Genomic DNA, 27,336 nt, shown 5'->3' with positions numbered 1-27,336 from the left:
CTCTGAGGTGACAGGTCTCACATTCACTTCACAGCCATCCCATTTGTTGTAATGCTTCTTATCTAGACCACTGGTTATTTTTCCACATATTCTTTTAGCAGCCCTTCCTGATCCGATCCCTAACAAATAATTATAGTAAACACAGAGACATACAACCTCATCAGAACAACAATGCATCTATTTCTCAGATACAGGTTGATAAGTAACAATATAGATCAGCAGCTGGCAACAATCATGCTTTCATGCCACATGTGAGCCCAGACTCCCCTTGCACCAGCAAGATGAAATGGTGCCGACAATTCGCTGATTATGAACGCCTCAGCTTAAGGGCACAAGAACCCCAGGATGCGGCTGCTGCAACCCAATTCCAGGGGCCCTGGGTTCCAGGGACACTGCAGTCTGATGCCAGGCTTCCCATGCATTGGAGCTATGAAACCATGTCTGCCACCCAGCAGGGCAGCACACGGGATTTATACAGCTACCTGGTGCATGGGGAGCCCAGTGCTGGACTGCAGCAGACGGGGTTTTGGTAGGTCCTGGGGCACAGGTTGCCACACATTTAATTTAAGACATGATATAAATGAATGACAAAGTTATTCCACATTATATATGTGAATAACTTTGTCGCTCATTCACTCGGTTATCACGCCTTAAATTGACTTGCACATGTGGCTGGGTTACTATTTAAGGCGCAATTAACCTAGGGCACAGACAGTAGTACTGCTCCCTGCTGTAACTCATAATACTTTGCAGGAAACGTTCTGAGTTACAAAGATCTCCTGGACCAAACAGAAGTTCACTGTTGTTTTGGGGTATGTGTGAGGGGGCAGGAATCTAGCTTCTGGCTTGGAGTCTGCAGCCAGTTTCCCCTAGCAATGCCCCCTCCTTCTTCCCAGTCTGTAGCAGTTTCCACAATAGGGTGAGGGAAAGGGAGCAGAGGGAAATCATTGTAGGGGTTCCCCAGCCAGCACTGGAGATGACGGGGCTGGGGAGGGAATTGAAGCCCAGACCAAACTCCAGACCAAACTCCCTCCTTCCCTTTCCCCCACTTCCATTCTGAAATGAGCTCAGAGTCTGGGAGGCCACACAGACACAAATTACAGAAAACAGTGTTTTGAAATGTCTTAATCTGAACCCTCAAACAATAAGCGTTCAGATATTTGCAGGATTGGGCCCTTTTAAAATACTTTGCAGCTGTGCACTTCTGTTTGGTCATGGCTGTAGAGTGCTTTCAGGGGCAAGATCAGGCAAAAATTGGCACTTTTGTCTGCACCCTATTGATTACATCTCAAACGTAACGTGTCAGGAGCCTCTGTTTCCAGTGGAAGGGAAGGCAAATCAGCTACCAACCTTGGTTACTGAATCAGGCTTCAGGGAGTGTATGCATCAGCTAATCCATCCTACTCCCCTCCCCTGTTCCACTCAGATTCAGGTATCTGTTTACAAAAGTTTAAAGGTGTCCTGGATCACCTCTGCTTCTTGTTGCAGAAATAGGGAATACATCTCCTCCTCCTTCCCCTTCTTCCCATTCCATTTGAATTTCCAATGTTATTCTTACCATCTTCATATAGCTAGCTGTTGGGTCTGATCTAATCCAATATGTTGTTGCTTAGAAAGAAGGATTTTTTTGAATTTCAAGGTTAGTAGCATTTCAGTATCCCCACATACGCTCTCCTGAACCTTTCTGCATCAGGTAATGACAAATATCCATGCTGCAGTCAGTGCAAGTAGTTTCAGACTTGGAACATTCACCTGGATATTACACACTCAGCATTCAGGGTAGTTTCACTATACAATGTTTACTGTAGTGCTGGGTGGACCCAGTGTCCCACTGCTCCCAAAATGTTTTTGTTGTTACTGTATTTACTCAAATATAAGATGACAACCCCCCCCCAATAATTAGGTTGTATATATAGAAAAGTTATAAATTTGTTATAATTTTTCAAGTAGAGAATCTAAGTATTAGGGGGTTGTCTGGAACCCTGCCCCCACACTCCAGCAGGAAATACAGTGGCTGGGGGAAGTGTCAGGTGGCGCCCTTGCTCTCTGCTCCATCTACATCTTCCCTCTACAGTGTTTCTGCCCCCCTGCCACCTGGCCCAGCAGGGGAAGGAGTTTTCATATGCTCCATGCCAGGAAGAGACCCCAGCCTGAGCTGGAGCTGAGCTGTGCCTGAGAGTAAGGGGGGGGGGAAGTCAGCAGGCAGGGAAGCAGAAGCTGCAAAGGAAAGTGGTAGGGGAGGGAGTAGTAGGCTGCTCTGGTCTGCCTCTGGCCCCAACCCAGGCTCAAGGCCAGAGTCAGAGCCACAGCAGCCTCCTGCTGCCCCCTCTGCTTCATTTACAAATATAAGACAAGGAGCTTTTCCACCCATACCAATTGTAGGGGAAAAAAATCTTGTCTTATATTTCAGTAAATATGGTAATTTTCACTGCTGAGAATCAGCTTCATCTGTACCCATGAGAGTATAACATATGCACAGTCACTTAGGATGCAAACTCAGCACAATGCCAGCATTGTGTGTACCCCAGAGGAGCTGGGTGTATAACTACTTTCCCTTCAAAACGCAATCAACTCCATAAGACCTTGAAATACAGATTATTCTTCTAGCTGTGCCTACACTAAATTAACTCTCTGTGGTTCAGTGCCTAATCCTGAGACTTGGACCATCACCCCACCTGTGCTCACTCTTCTTTACAAGCGTAATACATAAGATCCATAGGGCACCCTATGAAGGACAGTTAGGGGTAGCTAATTTTCATTTCTGAGAACCCAACTCATAGCATTATTCTAAATAAACAAGCGTCTAGGGTAGCAACCCTCCAATCTGCCAGATTTGAGAAGTTTTTCCCTATCTGGATGGCCACAATATGTCACTGTGCTTTTGAATTCCCTGAATTCTTTTCCTGTACCAGTTCAGATTTGACAACCAGGCATTCTTCAATCTTCTGTGTCCCTAGTGTTTGAGATTATCTTTTCTTCACTGGATTTCAACCCCAGCAAAATGGACAGAGTAGTTGTGCAGCAGGTACTTCATTTGAATCACATACTTTGCAAGGTGGTTGGATAGACCTCTGGATGTCCCTTCTCCGTAAACCGGAGCACAATATTAAGCTTCTGTGCCTCTTGCAGAGTTGGTATTTGGTGGTTTCTTTTTGCTTTTACTTGAGCAGCTTCTTGGCTTCCAGCTCATGCTTCCAGTATTTGTCTTGCTGCTTTTCTTTCATCTGCAACTTGCCTCTAGCTTTTGATTGGGAGAATCCAATCAGAACAGGATATAATTGCTTCACTGGCTTCTGCGTAAGTTCATAGAATCATAGAAGTAGGGTCGGAAGGGACCTTGTAAATCTTCAAGTCTGACCCCCCCGCCTGGGCAGGAGAAAAAACTGAGCTCAAATGACTCCAGCCAGGTAGGCATCAAGCCTCCTCTTAAAGACCCCCAGGGTAGGAGCCAGCACCACTTCCCTTGGGAGTGAAGTAGTTCTTACTTAGTAGTCTAATCTAAAGCTACTCTCCAACAACTTATGGTCGTTATTCCTTGTTATGCCAGGGGGCGCTGGGGAAACAAGGCCTCTCCCAAACCCTTCTGGTCCCCCCTAGTGAGTTTATAGATGGTCACCAGGTCCCCCCTCAACCTTCTCTTGTGAAGGCTGAACAGGTTCAGGTCCCGCAGTCTCTCAATGTAGGGTCTGCCATGTTGTCCCTGGATCATGTGGGTGGCCTCCTCTGGACCCTCTCAATGTTGTCCACATCCCTCCTGAAGTGGGACGCACAGAACTGAACGCAGTACTCCAGCTGTGACCTGACCAGTGTTGCATAGAGGGGGAGGATCACCTCCTTGGACCTGCTTGAGATGCACCTGTGGATGCACGACAAGGTCCGGTTAGCCCTGCCAACCGTGACCTCGCATTGTGGGCCCATGTTCATCTTGGAGTCAATAAAGACTCCAAGAACCCTTTTTGCCTCCGTGCTCTCAAGAAGGGAGTTTCCCATCTTATAAGTGTACTGCTGGTTACTACTGCCCAAGTGCAGCACCCTGCACTTGTCAGTATTGAAGCGCATCCTGTTTTTGCTAGCCCACCCCTGTAACCTATCCAAGTTTTGCTGTAATCTTTCCCTCCCTACTAGCATGCTCACCTCACCCCACATTTTGGTATCATCAGCGAAGTTTTTCTCTTTGCCTTTTTTGCTGAGAACTCCCTCTGATGCTCCGGTCCATCTTATGTACCCACTCCTGGCAAACTAGGCCTTCTCTCACCATGTCCCCTTCTGGGACTTTAGTCGTTCTTTTTCCTGGGTGTCAGATCTCATTGGCAGTTTCACCAGCTTATGTAGAATAGGGGAATACTAGCTAAGCAAACCTCCTTCCGTGAAGGGAATGAGCCAAAAAATGGAAACCATACTCCGCTGGGTTTCAGTTCTTCCTTGGTGTGGTATGCTTGTGGCAAGCCCAATGGGTCTCAGCTCTGCTGTGGTGCGGCATACAGCAAGCTCGCTTGGTCTCAGCTGTGTCCTGGTGTGGAATGCATGCAGCAAGCCCACTGGGTCACAGCTCTGTCCTGGTGTCAGTACTAAACCCAACCCAATCCCAATTCAGTGACACGTACATAAGATTTTGGCCCTTTATTAATTTATTTTTATATTCTTTTTTTTTCAGTCTTTTCTCTTTACTTCAATCTACTTCACCCTCTGTCTGTTTGCTTCAAACAGTTTTTATTTCAAGACTTTTCCCCTCCGAGCTGGGGCTCTGGCTGGTTCCTGCTGGCCGCAGAGCGAAGGGAGTCACAGCATCTTGAGTTACAAGCCACTCTCCCTGCTCCTCTCCTACCACACAGGAGTCCTGGCTCTTGCCCACAACCCTCCCAGCCAGGGCCTTGAGTGGTAAGTCATAGTAATGCAGGTCTGAGACTGCATTAAGCCTTAGCCTATGACTTCTCTGAAATTGTTTTAACTTTATGAAGCACAGCATTCCACAGCTTTAAAAATAGTTTTAAAGTAACCTGTAAGAGCACCTTTAGGCTGGCTATTCACATTTTGTACAATTACACTGAGGGCCTTGTTGCACATTAATTTTAGGCAGCTGCTTAAACCTTGGGTTTTCAACACGTTCACACCTGAAACAAGTTTTAAGGATGCTTTAGGCAATTTAAAGTTATGCCATTCCAGGGAGGTTTGTCTCTGATCTCACGTTCCATTACTATGTGGCCACTCCCCACAGATAAGCTTCCTAGCATACCAGGCTGCTACGTCCCCTTCCCCAGTCTTCTGTTGTGTGTGGACAAACTTTCCACCCCCTCTGGGGGTCGGTTCTGGCACTAAACCTACTTATCCTCCCCCCCCCAGGGATGTGAGCTTCCCACCCCCAGGAGTACAACATCATGCAAACAGTCTACAGAGCATATGCCAGCTAGCCAGGTCACAGCACAATGGATCCACAAGTGGGGTCTTGTGGGGGGGTGGTGACAAGATAGGGGGGCGGATCAGGTCCCCATGAGCTTGGACACACTTCCTGTGCCAGGGAAAGTAGTTCCCCCAAAAACACATTCCCTCACTGCTCCCACCTGCCAGCCACCCTGGGAAGCATGACCAGTGCTCCCCACGTTCCAATTCCCAGATCCCAATGTATTAAAACATGAAACCTTCTTTAATTTTCTTCTTTATTTCTTTGTAATTTTTTAAAAACTTTTTATTTTTCAGTGGCTAACTTCCTTCATTTCACACCCCCCAATTCCTCCCCCATTTCCCTTCCACCTCCCATTTCATTACCCATAACTATCTACCTCCAAGCTTCATGTTTCCATCCTTCCTGCCCTGCCCCAAACCCATCTCTCATGTCTCCTCACCTAAAGCAGGGATAGAAGTCTGTCCTTGCTCACCAGCCCTTTAGTAGCATTTCACAGCTATAGCTTGTAGTCAGGCTCCTGTTCACCAGCTCTCTAATGGCAAGTCACAGGGGTTTTTAGCCTTAAGGTGTGACTGCTCCAAACTTGAGCTAGCACTAACATCAATCAACATTTGAACAGCTCAAAGTCCAACATGTAACAAGGCCTGGAGTCACTATTAGGGTGTCAGATAATATCCTTTTTTTCATTGACCAAATGGCTCCACACAAATAGAACCACACAGATGATACCCAGAATGACGAACACTGGTGCCATTTTATCTCTGATTGTTTCCTATCACATGCCCTGCCAACACCCAAGCCCCACCATTTGGCTCTGTGAATCTAGCCTGTGAGGGGACTTCATAATTCAGATCCAGCCTTGGGGGCCTGGGGTGATTTTGACACCCCTGAATTATGATATAATCCAGTCTGTTGTCTACAATAAGTATCAGTCCATATGACAAGGGGTATATATAGATATACATACATGCCAATAATAAATAGATGTTTTATATATATATAATATATATATATATTCTATTAATTGTTGTCCTTCAAAAATAAAGTATACACTTAAGTCCTAAAACATTTTTTGCTCCAAAACTAAGGTTTGCCATTACTTCCATATCCTTTTCATTCACAACACAGAGTTCATTTTATTAAAAACATAGGTGCTGATTTCCAGTCTTTTACATATTTTGATGCAATTGGGACACTTGGATGAATTTGAGCATTTCTTACTGAGATCTAAAGTTCCTGTGAGTATTAATCCTTATTTAAAAAGGAAGCTATAAGTATCATTAAAAAAAGACACAAATGTGTGTCTTGAATAATTTTGCCCATGTTACTACAATGCAAGCACACAAACAAAAGTGCAACTCTGTCTTGAGGAGAGATTCTTTAAAATGACCTCTTTAAAATGACCTTGAAAAAGAGTTCTGTGTATGTCATCTCTCAATGATTTCCCAGCCTATAAACTCAGGCTGGATACTTTTCTTCCCATGTGTCATCATCAGAAGTAAAAAAATTACATACCATTTTACATACCCTGTGGCACCTCTCCACACCAACTGCCTTTAAAAACTTTATTTGCAGTACTAAAGTAGTTCCAGCCAAATCCTAATATGGGCTGAAACTTGTTACAGACATACCAAATTGCCTCATAATTCATAAATTCTGATTAACAGGAGTTGCAATCTGATTGAAGATATTAATCCTGTGACTGCTCTATTCAAAAGCAGTCAAGACCGATGAAAGCACAGCTCACTAGATTTAGTCAGATGTATACATTATTTAGAAATCTATCGAGACACCAATCCCTCCAACATTCATTCAAGGGATTAAGGACAGTGTGAATAGTTCACTAAATGTATCATAATAGTCAAAACCATCCAAGTCTCCTTTAAGTCAGAAGTCACATTTCATAAATATCTTGAGAATGGATTGTCGCTTTTGCTCCTTGCTTAATTTAATGTGTTTGAAACAGCCTGGAAAGATTTACTGAATTCCTTTAAAAATACAGCATATTAAATTCTTTATCACCATAATATTATTGGGCATTATCCAATACTTTATAAAAATCACTGAGAACTTTATTAATATCTCTATTATGAGTAAATTGGCTCCCTGCTCGATTTTTAATTTCTGATGTTGGGCAGGGGATTTGATTTCCTCTTAGTAAATGTGCTAACATACTTCTGGCTGAATTCCCCCTTTTCATATATCTGATATTTGGCTAGTAGAAGTGATATATGAGCACTCTGTGATAATCGTTGCTCATAAGCTGATTTAACTGTCTTTAATTCAACTTCATTAGCCCCAGAGGGTTGGGTTTTTCTAAGATCTTTTCTTAGGATACAGTTTAGACTACAATTCTTTTTGCAGCTTGATCATTCCTTTTCTCTGTCTGGTCACTATGAATGAAATTATCGTCCCTCATCATGAATGCCTTAGAGGTTTCCCAAAGAGTTCTATGTGAATTCACCAAGCCCTGATTGGATTCCAAGCACAATGGCCATTTCTCTTTCACATACTCTGATCACAGAAACTTGTTTCCTGTTATAAAAGTGAACTCAATCTCCTTTTGTTTTGACCTGGAGGGGTAATATGGAGGGACAAATTCTGAGATTGGTATATTCCCAGTTGTACTGAGTCTAAAAGACTAACAAGGAAAAAATCAATTCAAGAGGAGGACATATGCACCCCCTATCTCCAAAGACCTATCAGCTCAAAATCAGCTTCCACTTGACTGACCAAACAGCCTAGGTTTTTTACTCACAGAGTGAATATATCCTGCCTCCAGTTATTCTGTTATATTAAAATCGATATGAGCAATTACTTTTTAAGAAAAAAATTATGATGATGATTGGAGTTCAGTATATTTTAGATTACTACCCCCTCCCACCCCCCCATCTCAGCAGCTTAGTTAAAGTTTGTGTCAGTACTTGGATTATAAAATGATTTTGAGGGATTTAGACTTAGCTTACTGTTAAAATTTGCTGCTGGGCTGAAAGTCAGTTTAGCCATTTTTAAATAAGACAAGTTACAAAATGGGAAAAAAGGGTTCACTTCAAATGCTACTACGATGCAAACAATTCCACAATTCTGCTATAGTCTTGCTATAATGTAATTATATTTCTTTGGCCTTTGGACAAAGTAAAGCCTCAAAGCTATTTTATATGAAAAGTTTCTACTTTTGCAGAAACAACTCTTTTTAGGGGCTTTTCTTTGTTTGTTTGTATGCTTTGGGTTTTTTTAGTGAACTCTGAGAGAAGGATACATTAATAATTTATAGCAATATTAATGTCACATATCCTTAATGATTAGAAAAAACACTTTTAACAAGTTAAAAAGAGCAAACAGAGCATACCCAGGTATGCAAAAGACTGAAATTATTGGACTATGAGACTACAATTACCTATGGTTGCACCTAGTGGTTAAGGCTAGAAGGGGGGACTTGGGTTCTAGGGTCTCCTTCACCATGAAGTTACCTGGATTCATACCTTCCACTTTCCAGGGCGCTATCATATTTATCAGATCATAAGATAAGCAGGTTTATGGCATTCTCTGCCTCTTCTGCTGGTGCTGACCCAATGGGAAATCAAGAATGAAAGACACTTGAGGCCAATAGGGGAGCCTGGATTTGTGGCTCAGTGAGAAGGGCAGCTTCCCAGAAGGAGACCCGGGTTCTGCTTCCATGCTACTTATGAATTTTGGCACTTAAAAAAAATAAAGCAAAAAATCATATCAATTTTTTCATTTGAATTTTGAGATGTTTTTGGCCAGCTCTACAGGATAGGCTCTCATGCTATTTCCAGAAATGCTAGTTGCATTCTAATCTTGATTGCAGAAATGGGCATGTTGAGATAAAATTCAAAATTTCAAGCTCTTAAAGTCCTGAATTCCTTCTAAAAATAGGCATATCTTTGGTAGAGGGTGGAGATAAATCTCTTTTTCTCTGATCTAGTTTCTCCTAATTTTCACCCCCAGTTTCTTCCTTATTCTTATTTTGCTCATCCTCCTCAATCCTGTAAAATATTAAGATGAAATAGCTAAGCATAGGTGAACTATATAAGGTCGTCCCTATACAGGTAAGTCATTGCAAAATAAATTAGGGTGTGAATTTGAAATGGAAAAGCTTTTCCACCTCAACTCCCACATGAATGCTTTTTCTCTGCTAAAAGTGCCTTTTGAGCTTTAGCTTAATCTACCTCCAAAGTGGAATTAAAATACTCATTATTGGTGCATAATAAAAATGTATGAAGAGCTAGTACACCCTAGTTATTCCAAGCTGTGCAGACCAGCCTCAAAGTTTTGCTGTTAATTGATGCCAAATATTCTGTAGTCATGGGTGTGAAAAGATGCAGTCCTGACTAAAATAGTCAAAATAGTCTTTCATACTATCCTGAGTTTAGATAAAGTTGAATCAGAGAAGCTGTACTTTTACTACAAAAGTTTGTTTTGCTGATGTGCCACACTGAGGGAGCACACTAAGACTCCACCTTAGTGTGCACATTCAGATAACCTAGGAGAAAACTCCCAGGTTTGTCCTCCTGGTAGACAAATTTAACTAGAGTTGCATGTACAGACATTCAAATGGTGAGGTCCTGCAGAGTAGAGAGCTTGAAGTTTTGACACTGTGTGCTGTATGCTCCCTTAGTCTGCCTGGTGGCTTATGGCAGCAAGGTATAGACCAGCCCTGATTGACTGACCCAGACTGACCAGCTTGTGTTTCCCTGCAGCACAATATAAGGATTATGAAGGTGGCATGCTCTGCTCTCTACTGGAGCAGCAGAGTCCAGTGAGTGACATAGCATCTTCCTGGCTGGGGGAATGCTGGAGGACTATGTTCTCTTGTGAGACAAGCTGCCACAGCGTGTACAGTCACTGTCCTAAGAGAAAGTCTCTTGGGAGTGATTTAAGATGTGGGGCGAGGTGGGCACACTTGAAGGGAGAGAGAGGCTGCAACTAGATTTAGACAGACTACAAAAGTGGGCAGATGAGAATAGGATGGGGTTCAACATAGACAAATGTAGGGTGCTGCACCTTGGGAGAAGGAATCCACAGCATACATACAGGCTGGGGAGTTCCCCTGTTGAAAGCACAGAGGCAGAACAGGATCTTGGAGTCATTATTGACTTCAAGATGAACATGAGCCGCCAATCCCAGACCACAGCCAGCAAGGGCAGCCATACCTTGTCATGCATCCAAAGGTGCATCTCAAGCCGGTCCAGAGAGGTGATACTCCCCCTCTATGTGACACTGGTCAGGCTGCAGTTGGAGTACTGCGTCCAGTTCTGGGTGCCATGCTTCAAAAGGGATGTGGCCAGCATGGAGAGGGTTCAGAGGAGGGCCACCCACTTGATGAGAGGGCAGCAGGACAGGCCCTGCGAGGAGAGGCTGACAGACCTGAACCTGTTCAGCCTCAGCAAGAGGAGGGGGGACCTGGTGGCTGCCTATAAACTCATCAGGGGAGATCAACAGCAAATAAGTAGAACCCTTTTCTCCCCAGCACCACCTGGGGTGACAAGGAACAACGGCAATAAACTGATGGAGAATTAGGGTTCAGGTTAGAGATCAGAAGGCAATATTTTACAGTTAGGGTGGCCAAAATGTGAAACCAACTTCCCAGGGAAGTGGTCCTTGCCCTTACCTTGGGCAAATTCAAGAGGAAGTTGGATGATCACCTGGCTGTGGTCTTGTGAACCCAGCATTCATTCCTGCCTGTGGCAGGGGATCAGGCTAGGGGGTCTGTTCAGGTCCCTCCTGACCCTTGCTACTATGAAACTATGAAACCTTGGTTGTTCCTAGACTATTTTTCTTCTAGAGTGGGCATTTTTACTGTGTAATAAAAAGCCTGAACATCTGTACATTTCTGTTTTTTTCCCCCTGGGAAAGCAGCAACTGAACATCTGTACAAGTCCTTAGTATATACATATCTCCAGTTTGAAGACAGCATAAGAAGTTCTCATGCAACATTGTAATTTCACGACTAAAGGACAACCCTTTATCTCCTACACAGTAAAGTTTGGAAGTTTAATGTTTAATGTGACTAATTTTACACTGCATTGCTGTTGTACCTTTTTAAGTACACTCTCCTATGGATATCTAAAATAATTCCTTACAAAATGTAACACCAAAATGGTGCTTAGAAAGCTTTGTCCTGTATTGTAAAACTCAGGCTACATTTAAAGTGTTTGCTTCTTTTCTGTTTCAGTTCTCAATAGATTCTTTTTCTTTCTTTCTTTTTGCCCAAGAAGGGAAATGACCCTATGTTTCTTCAGGCTGTGAATTATAAATGAATAGCATGATCATCTGTTACTTAGACACAAAGGTTAAAGGAATTTTTTTGCATTTCTTCTGTGTTCTGTAACTGGATCTTCTTTTGATATCTAAACAGCACATATATTGTGATCATTATAGCCCACACTCTTGCATCATTAATGCAACTACAAATGAAATAACTCAAGTTATGAATGCCCAGTGCTTCACCCACAGATGAGAGAAAAGACTGAGCTAAATAAAAATACTTACTGAAGGGATTTTTCCCTAGTGTAAATATGCTTAAGAGAAATAGGAACAAATGAGAGAATGATGTTCCTTTGTAGCATTTCTTTTTCATTCTACAAATCTGTCTTTGCCTCCTGATTTATCAATTGAGATAATATTTTGGGACAACTTTAGGACCATGAAATTATGCTAACAGTTCTTAATGGTATATATTATTTGTATCGTGAAATCAAACATGTAACAGTGGGCATTAATCTGAGGTATTAAACATTTAAAATGTAGATCTGAGCATACCTCAGAAGACTGCTAGAGACCCGCAAACATTCTTATTCTTCCCAAAACATTACAATTTGAGCTTTATTTGGGGGTGACAGAATGGACCAAAGTATATTCCCTTTTTAAATAGATTAGTTTTAGACTTGAGAAAGAATTTAGATACAAGGAAGGTCACTGATCATGCATCCCACACTATTGTTGTTCCAGGGCTGGGACTGCCAATTAGCTGATTTGTTATCTCAGCCCAAAGTCTGCACCAGAGCCTTGAACTGGCTCCAATGTAATCCCAGTCCGAGACTGTAAATCAGCTGATTGTCAGTCCCTGCCCAAGGACTGAACCAGTTCACTAAGCACCTGGCTTTCTACTTGCTAGTGCAGGGGGCTTGATGCCATACATGCCGAATTTCTTTGTAACTCTGAGGACATGATGATCATTTGGCTTTGGGAGTTCATCTTCAAATGCATCAAATGCAACAAGAACCCTCACTAAGCAGCAGGATGGTTTTTGATGTGGAAGGTTAACAGTGGAGCTGGTAACTGTACTTACTCAAGACACTGAAGAGAGCTTTAAGGCTTGGGAGAAAGTCAAAGCTCTCCTGGTGGACCTCACTACTGAATATGAAACTGTCTGGCTCCATGGCCTCTACTACAAGCTCTTCCAAATGATACCTGACAAAATGATCATCAGCTTTATTATGTTTATGATTCAGAACTGCAATTTCAGTCTCATGAGCATCAATGGACAGGAAAGCCACCGTAGAAGTCTTAAGAAAGGTATCTCACAAGATTTGGTACTTTCTCCATTGCTTTTCAATGTGTACATTGTTGACCTGCCTGACACCCAGTCCAAGAAATATGGCTATACCAACTTGGCTCTCACCAAATAAAGCAAGCAATGGAAAGCCATTGAATCCACTTTGGCATCAGACATGAGCACCCTTGTTGACTACTTCCATAAATGGCATCTCCAGCTCAGGCTCACTGAACCAGTGGCAACAGCCTTCCACCTAAATAACAACTAAGCAAAGAAAGAAATAAAAGTCAAGATTGGCAACTGGACAGTTGAACATTGTTGCACTGTTACTTATTTAGGAGTCAAGATGGACTGGACCCTTATCTCCCACCAGCATGTGGAAGGGGTCCAAGCTATGGTTAACAGCAGAGGAGCTCTTATCCTTGCTGGCACCACCTGGGGTGCAAGTTTCCAAACACTTCACACCTCCACTTCAATACTTGTGTATGCTCCTGCTGAATACTGTGCACCAGTATAGGGCTGGAGCACACATACTAAGTTAGTGGATTCCAGCCTTAACAGCATTCATGAGGACCATTACCAGATGCCTTATACCAACCCCTGGTAAATGCTTGCCAGGCCTCTCAGGCATTCTCCCCTCTGACATCTGGAGACAAGCTGCTACCCTGACACTAGGACTCGAAGCTCAAGATCCAGACCACTATTGTCCCTAGTAGTCACAAGCCAGAAAACCAACTACCACCTGAAGTCTTGGAACCTGTTCTCCACTAAGGCTAATAAGCTCATTAAATCTGCAGATGGTGTGTCACCTACAGCATGGACCTCTCATCAGTGGAGCAGGAAATATGCTACACAAGAACTTCAGCTAAAGAACTTCATCCCCAATACCAGCTTCTGCCCTTCAGGATGGCAGCTGCCCTACAGGGCCTGGACTGCTCTTAACCATCTCAGAACAGGCATTGGACAATTTAAGTGCTCTCTTGGGGCCTCTGCAATGACACTGACTCCAGCTGTAATGCTCAGGCTCAGGTGGCTGACCACATCATCTATGAATGTCCTTACAGCCTTCCTTCAGAAGCCCAAGGTCTTATTGACATTGACCATTCTACCTATTGCTAGCTTTCTGGCCTTCGTGCTTCCAACATATGAATGTGGCAACTAGTGGTGACACATAGGGGGTGAACAGGGGTGCACATACACCCTCTGAGAACACTAGTGCACCCCCTGATAGCTAGCATTCCCCACTTAGGCAATGGGTGGGAGGGCAGGCAAGAGTGCTGGTGCCCCTGGGTGGCGGGGCAGGCAAGAGTGCTGGTGTCCCCCCTGAGAACACCGACCTCAGCTAGGGTGCCAGGAGAAGCACCACTGGCACTTCTGGGTCGGCACAATCAGACGGGCCCCTCCTCAGTTGGCATGATCAGCTATGGGGGAGACCTCCCAGGTTGCTGACTGGCTGCTGGTGGGGGGGGGCAAGTGCCCCCCTGACTCAGAAGGCATCAGTTGCCCATGGTGGCAACACTCTCTTCTTCATCATCATCATCATAAGTCCAGGGAGAGTCCAGGACTACTTGCATTGGCAATTAGTAATGACACAGTTTGGACTGGATTCCTAATCACAATATCATCCACCCTGCCTTGCACATATGGCATAGCAGAAGGCTTGATTATTGGGACTGGGGAACAGATCCTATTGCACCATTAAGTGAACATGTGCCAGGGCCCTGTCAGCACTGGATTTATGATCCAGAAACCTTGTTCTGGGCAGACCCAAATGCTCAGACTAATCACAATATTTTCATTTGATAATAGGCTAATTTTACTGATACACAGTGATAGCAGATAAGAATAATGTAGGCAAAATAACCCACCTCAATATCTACTATATCCCACCTCAATTCTATATCTACTATATCTTTAGTCCTAGGGTTGTCACAGAGGGAAGGTACATTTGGTCAGCATGCAAGCTTCACCCTGTGGTTCTCTCTTTAATGTCAGATGTCATAAGCCTGGAGATGGAAGGCCAAGACCCACCCTTCTTCCAGTCGGGTGGGTGAGATAGGCTGGTGGTGTGGCCTCTGTTCATGGTGGCTTTGGGTTTCCCTCTCAGGGACCCTTTGCCACTCTGAAATCCTTCCTTTTTTATTCTTTCTCCCCTCTAATATCTCTTCATCCTGGGCATTATTGACTGGTTTTCCTATAGTTGTTATACTGTCTACATTCTGTTCTGTCAGCATATTCCTTTGTTTCCAACAAATCCATCACATGCACACATCTTAATTTAGTTATTTTACCAATATCTTAATTTGGCCTGTCCACCAAAACCAGAAGTTCCAAGGACTCTACAATTGGGCACTGTGACCTAACACCACCCTATTTCATATTACAGAACAGTGTGGTACGTTTGTTCAGTTTCCTGGCCTTTGTGTCTGCTGGCTTCAGACGCAGTGGGCCTTGAAGGAAGCTTTGTCACAGAGAGGGTTTTAGAAACCAATTAACCCTTGCCATTACCCTGAACCATTATTTTAATGTATATCTACTTTACCTACAAGCCAATTCCTAAAAGCAGATCTTTAAATATAATTTTCTAGCCATCAGGCCCTAAAAACAGTACATAAACACAATGTCAAAGCAAGCTTAAAAAAACACAGTTCTATGTTCCTCTTTCTGGGATGCCCTTTTAGCACCTATCTTGATCATGTGTTTTATTATAAAATATTTCTAATTGTATTATATTAAAACTTGAAAAGTCTTAAAGATGGACAGTCCTGTATGTTCAAGTAACGATCCAGGCAAACTCCATTTTCAGCAGAGCTTATTAAAAACATGTTAATAGAACTAATTCATCTAATCTGAGCACCCTTTTCTAACCTAGTTTGCAAAATAGACATGCACACTCTATAATAGCTGTTCTCCCAGCACATTTTCATTCTGAAAATCTGGTTAGGGAAAGTGTTTTATAAGTACAAGGTTATCTTTTTTTTTTCCTTTTCTGTTTCACCGTTTTTTTCCAGAATCCTGGATCCAGTTTAAAAATAAACGTTACAGGTAAATAACTCAGACTTTCCAAACAAGAATATTTCAGGTGTCTAATCTACTTCTTAACATTCACTTTGCAGGCAGAACAGCGATTATTTAATAACAACTTTGATTACAGCATCTTACTCTGCAGTTTTATTCCGTATTATTTTTACCACACATTTACAAACTATTATATTTAGGGTTTAACACCTCAACTATTTCTCATCATGTCAAACTAAAATTTGGCACAATCAGTGACATCCCTGATTTCAAATTTTTCATGGATTATTATATACTGCAAGCTATTTATTTTTGAAGATTTTTTAAAATTCCACCACTTTGAAACCTCTGTCATATTATTGACATATCATATGTCAAATAATATGACATCCACAAAGACCATTGGATTGGTGATGGCATATAGGATCCGAGCCACCTCTAATGTAATAATACTCTCAAAATAGAAAAACCACAAAATCAATTTTACTGATTTTTAAAACCACATTTTTGTGAAGTTCTAAAATTTCAGTTTCCAAGATCAAGATCAAGTTGTGTTCAACGCAGGAAGAAATTGTGTTCTAGGGCAGTTTCACAGTCTCATAGAATCCAGTTATTCAGGTATAATTCCAATTAGCTTCTCATCTGAACTAAAACCTGAAGTCTGGTCCTTCAGCCCTTCATTATTCCTTGCTTGGGGAGCATTCTTGTTGACTGCTATTACTAGAATAAAGACTTCAGGATGTGGTACACAGTGAGAAATCTTTTAAGTGTGTTTTTTCTTTTTCACACAGCATTACTCTTGGTAGTATACTTCACACTGAATGTACTACACTAAGCCTGTTGGAACATACAGAATATCACCCCATTGATTTCAATGTGATATTTTAATGATAATATGAAGTAAAAATGTGTTTTATTGTAAAATACTTTGTTGAAAGATGCTATAAAGTGCATATAAAATGCTTGTTGATATATCCATTATAATTCAAAGCATTAGTCTGAGTAGTAGGTAGTAGGTATGTTATGATTTGTTGAAATATATTATGTTTGACTGAACAACATGTCACTGAAGCAAACAGGTGGATCACCAGTCATTTCCCTGGGATTTCAAATAGGAAAAAGTATTACTCAGCAACACAGTATTTCACACTTCCACTGTATATAATATCATTAGATGCGAGTCAGCAACCTTTGTGCAAGAGTAAAACATAAAATCTATGTTGTTATCCAAATTAGATAGTAAAGTACTTTATCTGACACTGTACATAGTTCATATAACATTCTTTATATGCAGGGTTACAAATCAGTCTAGCCGCAAGTAATTTATTACTTTGCAATCTGGCTGTTGTAAGGGGAAGCATGTCACTTGGCTTGTCCAAGAGTATGGCAGAGTAGAATTTTTTTTCATAAGAGATCTTTGGTTGCTCCAGCTGGAAATTTGCTTTAACAGCTTCTGTTATGCTAGTTAGTGTAAAGAAAAGGAAGCCAATGATAACAAAGCCTGGGGAAAAGTACTGGGTTCACAGTGCCTGCTTGGCCCAACATATATGAAAGTCATTCAGGAATTATCTTACTCCACCCAGTTCCTTGCATGGCCACATCAGTCAGGTTTATGGCAAGTACCGGCTACAAAATATTTTCTACTACACTTAAAAACCTTTAATTCTGGTGTTTTCACATTTTATTTAATTTTTGCAAAATCATCACTTTGGAAAAGATTCATAAATTGTTTTCATATTTTTGCCTTAAAAAGTTTAATGACCTCATTTAGATTAAAAACAAAAATCCTAGTTTTAAGTAACAAACAGTCTTATAATCTGATATTTTATTCCCAGTGTAACACAGTAATGGAAAGATGAAGCAAGACTCTTTTACCTATCTTTTGTTTATTGTTCATATCTTTGCTTTTGTGGTATTAAGTCAAATTTATAACATCCTCCATGTTTATCAAAGGAGACTTCAGTTTGTGCTTTTAATATTTGGAATAAAAACACTGGAAATTTTTCAGTTTTATTTTCAATATGTAAAATGAATTAAAAACCAAGAGATTAATTGCTTTAAAACTATCAGCTACCATTTAGTCATTAAAAAGAAATGTACAAATATGTAAGTTCCCAATACCAAATCACATAACTTATTGTATTTTCTATACAATTTGATTAGTATTTCAGAAGTTACTTATTCATGTCAGAATTAAATGTTATGTTGCATAATTGTGTGTTTTTCCCCCCATTTTTTTCAACAATTTAGGCTGGTAGGCTGGTGGGGCCATGACTACAAAACTCGGTTTCTCATGGAAAACAGTATGTATATTTCTATTTTGAGCTATGTACCTAGATTTTCACCAGTTATTTCAATGGAAAAGATTTCACTTACTGGTGTTATACATGCTACACCGAACTCATTCCAGATGCATACTGCAGCTTCACTGAAGGGAGTAAAGTAACCACTAGAATTACTATGATGTATTTTCTTGTTTGCCTGGCTATTTGCTTCAGGATATTGTGGACAACTATACACAGCAAAAAAAGGCCATGAAATAGATGTGAAATATGGGGAAAAGTTACAAACACACCTACGTGACTATGCTGATAGTAGGGTGAGCATAAGTCCCAATTTGGCTGGAACAGTCCCGGATTTCATAAACCATCCCTGCCAGTTGGCTAAAATTGAAGCAAAAATCCCAGATTGGCGGCTCCACCCCACCTGTACATGCCTGGCCCAGCTTCTCCTGAGCAACGGCTGGGGGGTGGGTGGACAGTTGGGCTGAGCACTATTCCTCCTGCCTGCAGCAGGGATCGGCCAGTATGAGGTGGGCCAGAGAAGGAGGCTGGGGCTCAGGTACCTGCGCCGGGTGATCTAGGATGGCTGCTGCCAAGGCCAAGGCTGTGTATGGTGGCCCTGGGAAGCTGCCAGTGGTGATGGGGAGGCATTGGCTGGTGGAGCCTAGCGGGTGCCACAGAGGGGCTACTTTCAGCTGGGTCCAGCCTCTGGAGGTGGGGATGCAGCTTGGCCATAGGCTTCTGCACTGTCCCACCCCACCCTGCCCCGTCATCAGGGCTTCTGGGAGCTGCAAGTTCAGAGTGTGTGTGTGAGTGTGAGTGTGTGCGCAGGTTTGGGGGGAAGGGGTGTGGACATGTGAGATTGGGGACTGTGTGTGTGTATGGTGACCCCCATCCCAGATTTCCTTCAAAATTATATACTCACCCTACTTATAAGTCTCAAAAAGCTAGAGTTTTTATGTTGAGCAGAAGTGTAATTCATGAGAAACAAAATGAATACAGCTAGCAGAATCTGATTTTAGGTAAAAGCTTTACTGGTTTTGCTTGACTAACTCTTCTTCCCTAGATATCGGTGAGGTGTAAGAGAAAACAAAACAAAAGTGTTTGAGAGATTACAAGAGTTCTAAGCAAAATAGAAAGATAGATTGGACTTGTCTTGTTGGAGCATAAGGCATGAGTCATCCTCTAATACATATTAAAACAAGAAAAACTAAGTTTATCCCTTCCTTAATATTTTCTCTATTCCCTGGCCCCAGCTCTCATATAGTGAGAGACAGTCATTAAGTAGGGGCAGTTCAGAGGTGGAAGCCCGGCAGTAAGAGTGAAATTAGGAAGTCCTTACAATAAATAAAAAGTGTTTCCTCTCATCCACAAGATCTTGCTTTTGCCCTGAAAAGATGCACAATGTCAGTGTTTCAAAGGATGCACTCTTAGACTGATGTAATGACATTTCAGAGCCTAAAGCAGTGATAGTCAACATCTGGCTTGCCGTTCAGATGCTCCCAAAAGTTCTAGAATATGAATTGAAGCACTTCTCAACTTTAATGAAGATGAGCAGCTCATTGATACTACATTTCTTTTGTACATATTCCTTTGCTGATTGAAGTGGACTCTGCTTAGCTCAGATGGAGCACTGCATAGCACAGTTTGCAGTCTCCATATGTTTACTGCTTCCTGTTAATATGGCATGGTACTCTTTCTTCATTTGCTTTAGTTTTGCAGTGAAGTAGCACACTGACTTTCAGTGAAGATATTCCTAGTTCATGGCAGTGAGATAAACTATTCTGGCTTAAGAATAGCTATAGTAATTTTAATTTATAATTGGATAATTTTGGGCATTTCCAATCCAAAGAATGAAAACTATTAACTGTTCATAAACATGTTTCACATTAATGTTCAAATCCTGAGATGCCAGTAACTTTAATAAAAGTTTGGATTTGAGGAAGGACTTCAAAATGATCTTTTTTTTAAATGAAACTAATCAAAGTTATTCATTTTCCAGAATTACAGCTAAGTCCAGGAATCAATGGATTTCGTCTATCAAATCCTCCAATTTTATTAGTTTGCTCTCTACATGCAAGTTTAGAGGTAAGTGATTATATTTTTCATGACTCTAAATGAAATCTGCACAAAATATTGAGTGATTTCCCAATTTCTCATCATCACTGTGTCTTGCAAAATATAAATATAAAATTAGGAACACTTCCTGGTGACTTCTCTCAAATTTTCTGGTTGGGTTCAGTGTGTTTGGATTCATTTGAATGCAAAAACAGGATTACATTTGTCTAGCTCAGGAGCCTCTCCTTTAGGTTTTTAATGGAAATTGTAGCCAAATCTATAATCTTCACTGGAGTTTCTCCAGGTTTACATCAGTGTAACTGACGGGCACTGAGTCAATGCACAATTTCAATTTGAAGAGGTGAGGAAGTTCCACAGAGTTCCTTCCTATAGTTTCTTAATTCACTTATCAGGAGAGCAGAGTGGGAGAAGCACAGTCTGACCACTCAAAAAGTAGGTGTTTGCACCTGGTACTGATCGCTCTTATTCTTGGCAGCACATCTACCCCCAGAAGGTGGCCTTGGGGTCTTCCTGAAAATGAAACCACTGGGCTGAGAGACAGAGTGGAGGTGGAAAGGGAATATGTCTTGGCACTAAATTAGTTTTCTAGGGGAATACGTGGAAAGATGGTATTTCCCTGGCCCAGGCAGTGTGAACTTTCCTCATGCATGAAATCCTGGGTCATGTTTGGCCATGGGAAATTATATTATTGCCAAAGGTATCTAATCCCATCTTTGTATAGAAAGGGCATGATTCATATACAGATATTCCTATGATCAAGCTTTGAGAAGAGCATTCAGCGCACTTTGGAAAATGTACAGAAAACCCTTAGATGTGCTTTGTAATGGCACAGTCACATCTGCAGACAGAGCCGTGACTCTGTGATGGCTCAAATTTACTCCTACACTCGTAAGTTGTGTAAAGTATTCAGGAAGCCTTTGTAGATGAAAATAATAGCTTTATATTGCTTTCTGTTTGCTGCAGTACTGACAGTCTTCAGAAGCTACTTTTAACACCTGGACTTAAAACAGACTTGGCTAGCAAGGTTCTGTCACCTGTCACCTGAATGGAGCATAATTTTTAAAAAGATTTCAGAAACCTTTTTATTAGCCCTAGCCTTAATGGTAAAGGCAATGGTGGAATAAAAAGAACTCTCACACACCATCTTTTCACCTACTTTCTTTATGTAAAAAATAATAATACCTTAGACATATAAAGTAGACAAAGTCAGAAAATCACCACCTGCATTCTCTCCAGCATTACATGCTATACTGAAGGGCTGCAAAAGGGCACAGCAATGATTCTTTTTTCCATCTGACAATTTATTTTGCTAGTCCTTAAGCATCCAGTATATTTTTAAACTTTATGTGACCTTAGAGATAAGCTAAAAACTATTTCGCTATGACCCAGACTGTCGGTGCTTCAGTTTGTGTGGGTTGATGTCATTTAGCCCACTGCAGGGAGCCTCAAACAATGAGAGCTGATCAGTTTCCATTGACTCCCCTTTTCATGCCTACATTACCCTTTGGCACAATCAGGACTTCCCAGTGATAATTGCTCTTATACAGTGGGAAACAGAATAGTTTTCATGTCTGGCAAAAGATGGCTTGTGAAATTGTATGCCATCTTCCACCAGGACACAATAAGCAGAAGGCAGTGTTTCCAATGGAAACGATGAAGATTTCAAGTGTTAATGCAGCTATTCCTCAGTAAGGTTTAAAGTAACTGTCATGGCACTAGCAATTTTTTTAATGGAGAAGCTGGGAGAGCTCCATGGTCACATTAAAAAAGTCTTTTTACAAAACTCCACCCAGGGAAGAGGGAAGGAGGAGCAAGTATTCCTTCCATCAAGCCTAAATAAACAGGCTTACACAGGCAACCTATGAACAGGATCCAAGCATCCTTCCAGCCCCTGTAAAATGTAATAGCTCTGTAATATGTCAGGTCTTGTAGGTACAAACAGGAAATGACCCCCTGGTCACTCCTGCCTCCTTCACATTCCACCTCTGATACTGTAAGGTCTCTTCATGAGCAGCCACATCCTGCAGATTTCTATTCCTACTATGGTAACATTCCCGTAACAGCACTGGAATCATATTTAGGTGTGTACAATGGATATTTGCAAGCAAAGGAGCACTTTCAGAGTATTATCTAAGTCCCTGCTCTACTGGGTGCAGGCTACAACCCAGTATCTGCTCCTATGCAGAGCAGCATCACACCATATAGGGTATTTTCTTCTTCTTGGCCATATGTATCTCCATCCATTAGCTGCCAAGGGCCAGGCTTCAAAAGCAGAGATGGAGCTGGCACTAGAAAAAGCCTAATTTGTAACTTGGCAGGTAGAGCTCTGTGCTTGGAAATCAAAGAGCTTTAAGCCAGTAGCTCCATCTCAGTGGGCATGTCTACGTGAGATGCTACAGAGCAGTAGCAACGAGCTGCTGTGCCATAACTCGTTGCTACAGTGCCATAGCGTGACCAGGCATGAACCGTGACAGTGACGCTACCATGAGGAGATGGGGCTGTGCAGTAATGCTGGTTACTATGCAGTCATTTAGCACTTGATTAAACAAGTAATAAATGACTGCACAGTAACAACTGAGCAGTCTGCCACATGTGTAGATGAGCCCAGTAAGGAGGCCCTAGAACCTGTGTCTTCCTTTTCCTGGACAAGTGCTTAAAACACATTAATTACTGTTTTCAAATTTCCCTTCCAGAAAGCAAGTATAATTGCCTCATCATGTGGGCACACATTTCATTAAAGGGTCTCAGCCATGCTGAGATTTTGTAGCTACAGCCAATGGGAAGCTTAGCCAACTAGAATTTAGGGGCCAGAATCTCTTTTGCAGGGAAAGTCAGGTGCTTTGATGTTTATTCTCTAGCATCTGTCCTTCCAGCTGATGTGGAAGATTTTCCCAAGATATTACCGACGGTAATATTCTAACGCTTTCAGGTGTGCCTGCCTGGCCAGGTTTCACACCCATACAGCAGGGTACGGGTGACAACAGCCTGGTAAACGAGAAGTTTGGTTTGGGTCCTGATGTCATGGTAATCCAAGACACAGTTTTGAAGACATCCACAGACAGCACTGCCATATTTTATCTGGTGCAGAATATCGTCATTTATGTTTACTTTTAGGGATAAAGTAAGCACAGATGACGATCCACAAATTTTGAATGCTTAGAAATAGCAAACCCACTAATGCTTTCACAGTCCTGGACCAGCAGCACCCTTTTATAATACAGTTGACTTATTGGTCCTGCAGTATTTATGTACATTTTAATATATACAAACCAGATAACTTCTCTTCTAATTGCCAGTTTGTTTGTGTAGATTCTTGTGTGCACATGTGAATATGTTCATACCTATTATAATAGTAAGTAGGGAAGCGTTTTCCATCTGGTAATTATAACATATATAGTGTTCTTGCATTTTCAAAGTACTGTTGGTGTAATCTGTGTTGCACTGAGTAGCACTGGTATTACCCATACTGTAGGGAGAGCTGCCGCTCAGTATGAGTAAGTGTTGCAGTATCTCAGAATATTGTGGCTCTTCAAATTATGAACGTTATTGGAAAGGTCAGAAATGGTCTCATCTTTCTTTGAAAGGTTTCTTTTTTGTTGGTTTTGTTTTCAACAGCAGTAATTGCATTTTCTTCCTAATTATATTGTTTTCTTGTAGGTTTTTGCTCAAACTACAATGAAACTACTGAGAAGGAAATCTATTCTTCTTACTGGTTACTTAGAATACCTGATAAAGCATCACTACAGTAAGGACAAAGCAAATCCAGAGAAACCTTCTGTAAAAATTATTACACCACCTCAGATTGAGGAAAGGGGATGTCAGCTCACTCTAGCTTTTTCTGTTCCAATCAAATCTGTATTTACAGAGCTGAATAAGAGAGGAGTAGCGGTGAGTAAATCATTGTCCATATCACTTGTGTTTCTGTGCCATCTTTTATGAATTTACTGCACCAAAATAACTTTGTTATTATTCCTATAGAGTCCCATCAATTCAGGCTTATGGAAGACTCCACTTAACTTCAGTAAGCTTTGGATGAGACCCACAGATGATAAATTTATCATTTATGACACGAAGGAATTTTTTAATACTCAGGTTACAGAAATACAATCTTTCCATGCTAAGTTGAAACTGAATTTTTGGAGATCCAGAAATATTTGTATAATGTCCTACCTCAGTCATTCCCACGAATATTCTTCATTCTTTACATAGCTGCTTTTCTCTACTCACATAAGGACTAGTAAGAGATTATATGAAAAACAGAAAGTGCCAAGATTCAGTCCAAAAAATCCTGTTCTGTTGATATTTCTGGTCTGATTTAGTTAACTGAAGACACATAGCTAATTTAGGTAAAGATTTTAGATTTGTATACACTGAATTAATGGAATAATAAAAAGCACTTATGTAGCTGTTCATCCTGATTTCTGAACATAACAAGTGGACACTATTTTCCCGTTGTGTAGATAACCCGTTAGACTATATTCAGTCAGGATCATTTTTGCCTTTGTGTTCTCTTCAGCACAGCTTTATTACCAGCGGCAGTGCCTAGAGGATTAAATAGTAGAGGTTTAATGTGTGTGTGTGGCTGAATCTCTGAATCCGAATCGAATCAGGAGACCCTTTAATGTCTCTGAATCGAATTGGAACCCTTCAAATTGATTTGAAAAGATTCAGGAAGATCTGATTATTCAGACATAGACACTAGGGGTGTGCAAAACAGGCCGTATTCGATTCAGATTTTGCCAGAATTGTGGACAGTGATTTGATTAGTTGATTGGGATCACTGTCCCTTGATTCGATTCGGCCAAATCCAAGAGACGTGGGCACATGCCTGCGGTTTCTCAGGCCAGGAACCAGGGGTGCTAGAGCCAGCCCCGGGCTGCAGGGAAGCTGTGCTGGGGGGCATGGCCAACCCAGGCTGAACTGGCCAGAGAGGGGTTTAATTCCCCTTCCCCCTGCCACGGGCAGGGACCTGAGCTGGGTCTGCCTGCACTCCCACCTCGCTGCTGCAGCAGGGGGGCACCATGGCCCCTGAGGCAGTGGGGCAGGGAGCAGAGTTAGTTTCCCCACTACCCCATGGGCAGCCGGGTGGCTCTCTGCCTGGAACAGGGCCCAGCTGCCCCCTCTGCTGGAAGCCAGAGGGAGGAGGAAAACCCTGTCCCTGCCCCACCAGGGCCCTGCCTGGCCATGCCTCCTCCCCATTGCTGCAGCAGGAGGGGCAGAGTCTATCCGGGGGGCAGCAGCTCCTGTCACACTGTGGGGGACAGCGAGCCCTTTCCCAGTGAGGGGTTGCACTGTGGGTTTGGGCTGCGCATGGCAGCGCTGGGATCTGGGGCCAAAGCCCTGCGAGCCCCCTCAGCGCCGCCATGCTCTACAGCTGCTCAGCCGGCCGCACAGCACAGCCCCTGAAAGGAAGCCATGATGGGCTCCACCCGTCAGGCACTCACGGCTCGACGCTCCAGCTGCCGGGTGGGGATGGGGCTGGCCCCCACTGCGTGTTCTGTGCTGGGGCAAGCCACTGAGGGGGGTTATTCAATCCCCATTATTCTCCTCCCGAGCTTCAGCTGTGGCCCAGCCAGGCAGACCCCACGGCCAGCAGCTAAATAAGCCCCTTCCTCCCGGGACGAGGCTTGCTCCAAGCACAGAGGGGTCGCTCGCACCACAGCTGCCCTGTGCTCAGAGACAGCAGCTGAAGAAGGGGAGCCGTCTTCAAGCACGGGGCAGCAGTGGCTAGGCCGGGCAGACCCTGCTGGGTGCGAGCAGCCAGCAGCTGAATAAGCCCGTTCCTGCCAGGGTGCTTAGCATGAGTTAACAAGTTTTAACATGCAGATGCCTGGATTTTGAGTGGTTTAAGTGTAATGTGTAACTTCACCCAGACTTCAGACATAATCACAAGATTCTCTCTGCATCCACCTTGCAGTGATTGCGGTTTAGGGCAGGGGCAGGGTTATTTAGTTTTCTGTTAGTGTGCTCGCCTAACTGTAAGGCCAAAGTAAATTTTTGACATTTTGTTCTGACAAATAAACAATGTGACATTAATTTACTCAGCATTCTTTTTCTGTTTTGCAGTGTGACATGCGAGAACCAAATGCTCTTCGTGTTGCCCCAGTTCCTCTCTACAATTCTTTCCATGATGTGCACAGATTTATTGAAATCCTGGGATCTGCAATTACATCTTCAAAACAAAGAGCAAGCAATACTGCACTATCCTGTTCTTATTGATGGCTTGGCTGTATCTTTTAATCTATTTTTGACTAAGATGCATTTATCCTTTTGAGCGATTCTGTGCTTCTAGTAGGTTAGCCTACATTCCATGCAATTTGCAAAAAAAAAGACTATGCTTGAATAGTTATTTACAACAGACATACATTTTATTAAAGCTCATATTTCCACTCTGCTTTGACTTTGATTCCATGAATTAGCATGCTTTGTACATTTTAATGGGGCTTCTCCAAACATTTTATATAGTTTTATTCCATTAGGCTTGAGAAGTACAGATGAACTGTTACAGACCACAAAAAATAAAAATCCTTGTTGTACGGTAATAATGTGATGGATGGAACAAAGAAGGGAAATTAAATCAATAATGTACCTAAAGGTTGCAGTCTCATTTGCATTTGTAATTTCTGTCAGTTTTATTTAACTGTACACTGTAGGAAATAAATAGGTATATCTTTAAAAAAAAGGAAGCCGAACAGCTATTTTTTGGAAAACCATTAACTGGCACATGGTAAATCTCTTAAAAGGTCCATACATTTTGAATGTATAGTTTGGTTAAAGATCTAATGCTTGAATTTTCACTTGCTGACACACCCTGTCAACAGTAGTATGTTTACACCCACTTTAAGACCCCACTTTAAGCTATTCCATAGTTTAACTGGCTTTAGGGAATGTTTTCATGAGACAATTGCACTGGTTTCACTAACTAAATGGTCTTAAGCAGATTTCATTAAACTAGTGTTAATGGCTACATGGTCACTTATTTTAAATGAAACTTAGGTTGAGCTGAAATGGATCAAACAAAATAAAACACTGTAAAC

At 42.1% G+C, this 27,336-nt stretch overlaps 1 protein-coding gene across 1 annotated transcript in view; it reads left to right on the top strand.

Annotated features, from left to right (window-relative positions):
- The window catches only part of KYNU (kynureninase), a 100,663-nt gene extending 73,740 nt beyond the window's left edge, over window positions 1-26,923 (top strand). The window contains exons 12-15 of the mRNA XM_090045825.1: window positions 18,189-18,241; window positions 20,223-20,308; window positions 23,957-24,187; window positions 26,366-26,923. Coding sequence (XP_089901951.1) covers window positions 18,189-18,241; window positions 20,223-20,308; window positions 23,957-24,187; window positions 26,366-26,518 — 523 coding nt within the window. The 3' untranslated portion in view covers window positions 26,519-26,923. The remainder of the gene's footprint in view (window positions 1-18,188; window positions 18,242-20,222; window positions 20,309-23,956; window positions 24,188-26,365) is intronic.
- The last annotated feature ends 413 nt before the right edge of the window (window positions 26,924-27,336 follow it).

This window comes from Crocodylus siamensis, chromosome 4 (genome assembly GCF_052110815.1).
Source record: "Crocodylus siamensis isolate JL-2025a chromosome 4, ASM5211081v1, whole genome shotgun sequence".
NCBI classification, from domain to species: Eukaryota; Metazoa; Chordata; order Crocodylia; family Crocodylidae; genus Crocodylus; species Crocodylus siamensis.
This window is presented reverse-complemented; position numbering and strand designations above follow the sequence as displayed.